This window comes from Scomber japonicus, chromosome 24, assembly GCF_027409825.1.
Source record: "Scomber japonicus isolate fScoJap1 chromosome 24, fScoJap1.pri, whole genome shotgun sequence".
In the NCBI taxonomy this organism is placed as follows: Eukaryota; Metazoa; Chordata; class Actinopteri; order Scombriformes; family Scombridae; genus Scomber; species Scomber japonicus.
This window is the reverse complement of record NC_070601.1, coordinates 4,378,802-4,386,267: the sequence shown is the minus strand read 5'-3', so window position 1 is coordinate 4,386,267 and position 7,466 is coordinate 4,378,802. Positions and strand designations below refer to the sequence as shown.

The 7,466-nt window shown below is 46.1% G+C and overlaps 1 protein-coding gene across 1 annotated transcript; it reads right to left on the bottom strand.

Annotated features, from left to right (window-relative positions):
• Nucleotides 1-365: 365 nt before the first annotated feature.
• On the bottom strand, nt 366-2,596 carry LOC128354001 (uncharacterized). Its single transcript, XM_053314251.1, has 2 exons — nt 602-2,596; nt 366-391 (listed from the first exon to the last, which is right to left on the bottom strand). Exons 1-2 carry the CDS (start codon nt 2,505-2,507, stop codon nt 366-368), a joined length of 1,932 nt encoding a protein of 643 aa, XP_053170226.1. The 5' UTR covers nt 2,508-2,596.
• Between the last annotated feature and the right edge of the window lie 4,870 nt (nt 2,597-7,466).

Sequence of the window (7,466 nt, the reverse complement as noted above, 5' to 3'; positions counted from 1 at the left end):
AAGGCCGATTACTCAGCCCAGCTGGACACTCAACTGACTTAACTGGGGAAGCCACACACCACGCACCGTAACACCGTAAAGCGGGGCGTAACAAACAAAACACAAACATATACCAAAACACAGGAGATCCAAACCAAAAACTCAATTTCTTAACGATCAACTAAAGACGAGCTTCCAAAAAACAAGGGAAACCGATCAATGAGTGGCGGACAAGCCACACCGCTGGACAGCAACACCAGGAACACGCACACTGCTCAGTTCAGCACACGGCTCAGTTCAGCACACAACCAGAAGTCAACTACCAGCCTGGCATCAGCTCCACAGGTTCTTAAGCTGTCAGCCTGATGAGCCCCAGCTGATGCCAATCAGTGGGGAGAAAAGGGGGCGGTACCTGCAGAAAAGGAAAAGGAGAAAACAAGAAACCAAACTGCACGTAACAGTCTCCAAGAACATGATTTATTACTCATGTTCAACAATACTAATTTTTACAGCAACAAACAATTTGTCATGTATTATTTTAGCCAAATGTATACATTCATAAAATAAAATTCTTAAAGAACATTAAACATTTATTTTCAAACCCTACTAACCGTAAGACAACCTGTAATATTGCCATGCTGGTACACCCATGCCTTGAACTTCCCCGGGAGACCAGATTTGTCCACTGCCTTTAGCCAGCCATCGAGTTGTTCATTGGTGGCCCTGATGGAAGCTGTATCCCTCAGGGAGCAGTCGAAGATCTTCCCCAGGCTTTTCACAGGCTTCTCTGTGACGGATGGAATCTGGGTGTCTCCAAGGAAGAAGCTGAACCGGTCAATCACCTTCCCTCCCTTAAGGACTAGAGACCTGGATTTCTCTGGTTTGAAGCGCATGCGGGCCCAGGTGGTAAGCTTCTCCAGGCCCTGGAGGATCCATCTGCACCCTGGTACTGATGTTGTTGTCACAGTCAGGTCGTCCATAAACGCCCTGATGGGGGGCTGACGGATGCCGGACTTGGTTGTGGGCCCTCTGCACTCCGGCTCGGCTGACTTGACCAGCATGTTCATGGCCAAGGCAAAGAGAATCACTGAAATGGTACATCCAGTGATGATCCCTTTCTCAAGCCGGTGGCGCTCTGATGTAACTGCACCAGAAGTGAATCTGAGGTGGAAGCTGTTATAGTAGTCCATGATTAAGGCCTTGATGTTACATGGGACATGGTGCCTCTCCAATGCCACCTCCACCAGCTTGTGGGGTATGGAGCCGTATGCATTAGCTAGATCCAGCCAAAGCACAGATAGGTTCCCTTTCCCCTCTCGGGCCTCTCTTATCAGCTGTGTCACCACTCCACTGTGTTCCAGGCACCCTGGTACCCCTGGGATCCCACCCTTTTGCACTGAAGTGTCAATGTACTGGTTTCGAAGTAGGAAGTCTGACAGCCGGTGGGAAAGGATACTGAAAAATATCTTCCCCTCGACATTGAGCAGCGAGATGGTCCTAAACTGCTCGATGGTGGTGGACCTCTCTTCCTTCGGAACCCACACCCCTTCTGCGGATCTCCATTGGTGGGCAACAATCCCTCGCCTCCAGATTGCCCTTAGGATTTTCCAGAGACAGTTCAGGAGCTTGGGGCACCTCTTGTACACCAGGTAGGGTATACCATTGGGTCCAGGAGCCGAGTTGTTCCTTGCAGCTTTGACCACTGACTGAGTTTCTTTCCAGGTGGGGGCCTTGATGTTAAACTCACAGGTTGGCTCAGGTGGCTTGATCAGGTCTCTGAATTCACCCAAATCCTCCTCCCTCACTGCATCACTGTATGTTTCGTGGAGGTACGAGTCTACCTCCTCTTTTGCGCAGGTTAGATGTCCACTGCGCTTCTGGCCTAGCAGCTGTTTGGTAAACCCAAAGGGGTTAGCTAGGAATGCAGCGCGCCTTTTTGCTCTTTCCTTTGCCCGTCTCCGATGCCACTCTGCTCTTCTGAGGGTTAGCAACTTCTTTCTCAGAACACAGCGAATCTCTGCCAGCCCCGGCTTCAGGTCCTCACTTGCGCCCTTGAACTGGTTCTTCAGGTCCCTGAGTTCCCGTCGCAGCTGTGAGATCTTTTCTGCCCTGCGGTTCTTGGAGTAAGGCTTTGCCGCAGCACGCTTCTCAATCATTCCAAACCTTTCAGTGGCAATGCTAATGACCATGGTGGCCATTATTTGGAGTTTCCTGTCTGCCCCTCCTTTCATTGTGGCTTTCAGGATACCCTCCAAATCGTCATCAAGCTTCTGCCACTCACTCGCTTTACTGGCTGGAGGCCACTTAACCCGCTTTTGGTGTTGTGGGGTGTCTGGATCTAGGGCTTCCCGAGCGTGGAGGTCCTGGGCACTGTGGGGTGACTCCTGGCCCCGGTCCTCCTGCGTCTCACCAAGGTCCTCTGGAGTGTGTGGGGGGCTGTGGGGCTCATGCCCCACTAGCTCCTCCTGCAACTCACGGAGACTGTTCCTTGCGCGCTGCTCTGGCTGCTCTTTCACCAAGCATCCCATCTTGGTCTGGTGGATCTTCAAACCCCGCGGGTTTTTGCAGCTCTTGCCGCATATGCATGTATTCGTTGTCGATTGTCCGTTTGCATGGGTCGATGCCTGGTTGTCCGTCCGGTTGGGGTGCTCATTCTCCCCCCCTCTCGGGCTCCCCTGGGGGTGTGTTCCTTTAAGACATTTCGTAGCTGAGTAGGGGTTCTTCCTCTCGGAAGATGCAGGGCGGGTTGCTAGCCCTTCCTGCCCCAGTTGCCGTCTTTCCGTGCTGTCCGCTGTCTCTCCAAGCTGTCACCACTCTGTTCATGGTCGTCAACCAGTCTCTTCCTGGATGTCACTGGCTTTGCCAGAATTATACGGTTGTTGGATACATCTCGTGATGCAGACTCTTGGACACATCATCAGTGATAGTACCTGGGGTCACGGGGGGTTTCGGGTCTTTCAACTTCAGACCCCCTCACCTGGGTGAGGGGGCCTGGGCGACCCGACCGGGAGTGATCAGCTCCCGGCCTGTGTCCAAGAAGCGCTCGTCCACGCCTTGTCCCTCTGGATCCACAGCCACCGAGAAGCTTTCTCAGCGGCCTCTGTAGCTGAGCAGATGGCTCTCCTCTTCCTTGCCCCTGTGATGCCTAGGAGACTGTAGGCTCTACAGAGTGACTTCCCTGCAAAGCCCCTTCCCCCGACTTCAATGGGCAAGCATCTTGCTCGCCACCCCCTGTTGCGGCAGTCCTCCACCAGCTCTGCATATTTCTCCCTCTTCCTCCCACTGGCTTCCTCCATCCTCTCCTCCCAAGGCACCGTCAGCTCCAACATGATAACCTGCTTGGAAGACTCAGATTGCAGCACAATGTCTGGTCTCAGGCTGGTTTTCAAGATGCTCTCGGGGAACTTCAGCTGTTTTCCTAAGTCCACCCTCAGCTGCCAGTCCTTAGCTGTTCCCAGCAGTCCTGTTTGGGCCTTTGGTTGGGGAGGGGGTTTTTCCCCAGCCTTCACAAATGCCTTCCCGTGCCTCGGTGGTGGTAAGCGCTTGCTGTAGTCGACGGCACAGTGGATGGACTCAGCAACTGCTTTCAGTACTTGGTCGTGGCGCCAGCGGTAGCGACCATCTCCAAGTGCCCTAGGACAGCTGCTGAGGATGTGTTCAAGCGTTCCCCTTCCCTGGCACAAGGTACATGATGGAGCTTCAACCTTGCCCCAAAGGAAGAGGTTTGAAGGGCTGGGCAGGACGTCGTAAACAGACTGGATGAGGAATTTTATGCGGAGCGGTTCCGCCTTCCACAACTCCGGCCATGAGATGGTTCTGTTCATGGCTTCCTCCCATCTGGTCCACGCGCCCTGTTGCCTTAGCCCCACCCACTGGCTAGCACGCTGCTCCTCGACTCCAGCCCGCACCTCAAGTTGGACCCGGTCCCGCCTATCCTTGCCCCGGAGCCTGCTGAGGTGGGTAGTTGGTACGGTTCCCAGTCCTGCCCGGCCAGTGGCCACAGATCCCACGAGCTCTTTGTGGGACAGCCGAGCTTCAGCCTGGTCCACCGCCTCTTGCGCCCTCCACCTTCTGCCTGTCCTGACCTCAATGCCAGCTTGAGCCACCTTTGGGTCCTTCGATTCCCTGTACTGGAGGACCTCCCTTGCTCTGGCAAGGGAGGTCACTATTAATTTATGCAAACATTTCATCTTTTTATCTGGATAATTAAACCTCTAGTTTGTGACTGTGTTATCTTATCGTTCAGTGTTCAACTAAAATGACTTTAATTGTCTTTTTGCTTTATTTTGCTGTTTTTATTAGCTCCTGTGTTTTGCTTATTGTGTTGTTTGTTCTTTTTTATGTTATGTTGTTCTGTGTTACAACAAAAATATAATTATTAGTTATTGATCAACAATTTAAATAAAAGTAAAAAAACTCATTACAAACATTAGATTCATTTACAATTTGTTTTGTGTTTCAAAATAACAATATTTGTAGTATTGTAAAACTTTTTATTTAGTTAGGAAAATATCAACATATCAAAAACAACCCCATTATTTTGAGTCTATAAAATATATAACAAATAAGAAAATTATCTGTCATTGAATTCTGTTCAATGTGTTTTAATCAAAGATGTCTGTCATGTATACCATTTTTATTTATTTACTTTTTTTTTAAAACTTTTTTAAATATTATTTTATATTTAAATCATTGTATTTGTTTATTTACACTTCCTCCTTTAATATTTTATTTATTAACTGGAATGTCTGGTTGTTTTATGTTCTCTGTATGTGTTGTTGTGTGTTTATGTCCAACAAAGAATAAAGATTTTTGGGAAAGAAAAAGATAATGAAAACAAATATTATGTTTGTTCTCTTACCTGGCGTACACCGACATATGGGTGGGCGGAGTCGGCACTCATTCAACATTAAACAAGCTTGACCCCTCTCCGGCATTGCTATCAAGACTCTTATCCACACAAACAAAAACATAAAACAACCTCACCCCCAAAAAATGTGTAATGTAAAACGAGTGCTTCTTTTTATTTAACATTATCATCGCCGACCGTCCCCGCCCCCCACAAACCGAGCGCTCCTGTGTCTAAAACGAGCGCGACCTTCTAGTGCGTTTCCGAGTTTTTTTTTAAACCAATCAGCTTCGCCTGTTTGCAGATGCGTCAAAAACGTGCGCTCTGATTGGCTGGTTCAATGCTGCGCAGCACTATTTAAACTTCGTTTCCTTCTCGTCAGACTGTTTCAGAGGTCTCATTCTCCTGAGGTGAGTTGCTGCTTTTAAATATATTAATTTTAGTAACATTGACGCTGTTTAAAACCAATTAACCTCTTAACGCACGCTGTTCCGTCTACGGGACGGGACGGATGTTAGGAGGTAGCCACAAGTTCTTCTGAATGTTTTAAACACCAACCCTTAAACATATATATTCATGCCGTACATCGTTGGAAAGCTTAGATTGTCCTGATTCATTCAAGACCACTCACGACTTATATGGTTGCTCACAGCCGTAATAGTATTAGCGATTAGCTCGGCTAGCCACTCAGCTACCGTGAGCCTCTCCTGCTTCTTACGACACCACACACAAGCCAATCGGTGTTTAGGATTAGGCAGCACGTGCCTCCAAAGCCAATGAGGACATGTGACCGACGACAATGACGACATGGGTTTGATTGACTGCTGTTCTAGCCTATGGAAATATTCGGTGAAATGAAGTTGATAACCTTTTAGCCAATAGTCTGAGGTTTCCATTAGTTTGGCTGTCCATAAACAAACTCCAAGCGTAACCGGCGTGCGCCCTGTGCGTAAAAGAGTTGAACCATATATCATTACGCACACGGCATTTTGGTACACGGTTGGTTCTTCCTCGACTTGACATATGACTTATACCAAAATAGATAGATAGATATGGCCAAACAAAAAAAAATATGATAATAATAATAATAATAATAATAATAATATGGCGTCAGCTTTCATTAGAGACCAAGATTTTGATTGTAGGCAAAGGGGTTGTGAAGTTATAGGTGTTTGATTGTGGTTATACAGCTTTGGTAACCAAGTGTCCATTTGGAGTCTCCAAAAAGGACCTGAGGAAAACGCATGGACATACCTGTTGAAAAATAACTCTGAAAAATTCATCTTTTGGTCTTTTGACTCCAAATTTGGACTGCATGAAGCCAAGACCTGTGGCTGTGGCCTCATTGTGTCTATATCCCGCTGAGAGGTCCCTGAATGTCTGTACACATGTCATTGTAAAGACAAACCTATGGGCGAGTAAACAACCCCATCATTGTAACCTCTGCCACTCTTTGTCAGTAAGTCACAGAATCACACAGACACTTTTACAAGAATCCTGAGAGTGTTTCCTTTCCAATGATACCAGACACATCTCTGAGTCTCAAACTATGTGGGATCTGTGCTGCTCACAACTTGGGCATGTCGTTTAGGCTAACAGCATAAAAAACAGGGGCGTGTGTTAAGTGGTTAAATCGCTAAATTAACAGCAGAAGTTAGTCAAAGTTTATACTAATGTTAACCAAGCTAATATTTAAATTATCAAATTAACTCTAACTCTACAAGCTTTAATCATTTAGTTTAGCTACTTGTTAGTTGTGGATGAAAATGTTGTAGTAATGTCATTCAGCTGTTAATGTAAATACAGTGAGCTACGTACTGTACGTAACTTATTAAGACTTTAAATTATAAGTTTTCTCCTCCAGGTTGAGAAGATGGCAATTAATCAAGGTGTCAAGACTCTTCTCAGCTGGGTAAATAAATATATCCAACCTTCATTTAAAAATCCAAGTAATAAATCCAGCAGCATGCCTGTTTCAACTTCACTTCACTAAACTAAACTTCATGTAATGTTTTGCAGGTGAACAGCTTGAACCTGGCAGAGAGACAGATTCATGTGGATGATTTTCAAGATGGGACGGTCTTACTGAAAGTTGTTTATATGCTGTAAGTAGAAGTCTGTGTAAACAAGTGAAGATCAGTGAACTTTAAGCAACATTTTAAAACATGTTAGTGTTCTTCATCACTTAAAATAAACCTTCACGTTCTTCTTTTTTTCGTATTATTTGTGCAGGAAAAAGGACGCCAACCCTTGTTTCAGTAGTTACACAGAGGATCGGTTCAAAGTCATCGTTGACTTCGTAGAAAGTGAGTTCCTGTGATTTATTTTTATTTCTTCTGATTTTAGTTCAGGTTATATATTGAAAAGATGTGACACAGACTTCAGTTTAATCTGAGACTAGCAAATAGTTTATCACACCATTTTATTTACCTTTTAAGGGTACTACTCCTTTCCCTACTCCAGATTCCAGTTTTTCTTATCTTATCAAATGCATGTGTAGGAATGTGATCTGGATTGTGTTATGAAAAACAAAGCATGCTGTATTTCTGGAAATGTCTGAGTGCAGTGCAGTGCAGTAACCGAAGGCATTTCTCTGCCGTCTCCTGGCTGCAAAATTTGAAATATTTGACACCTTTTG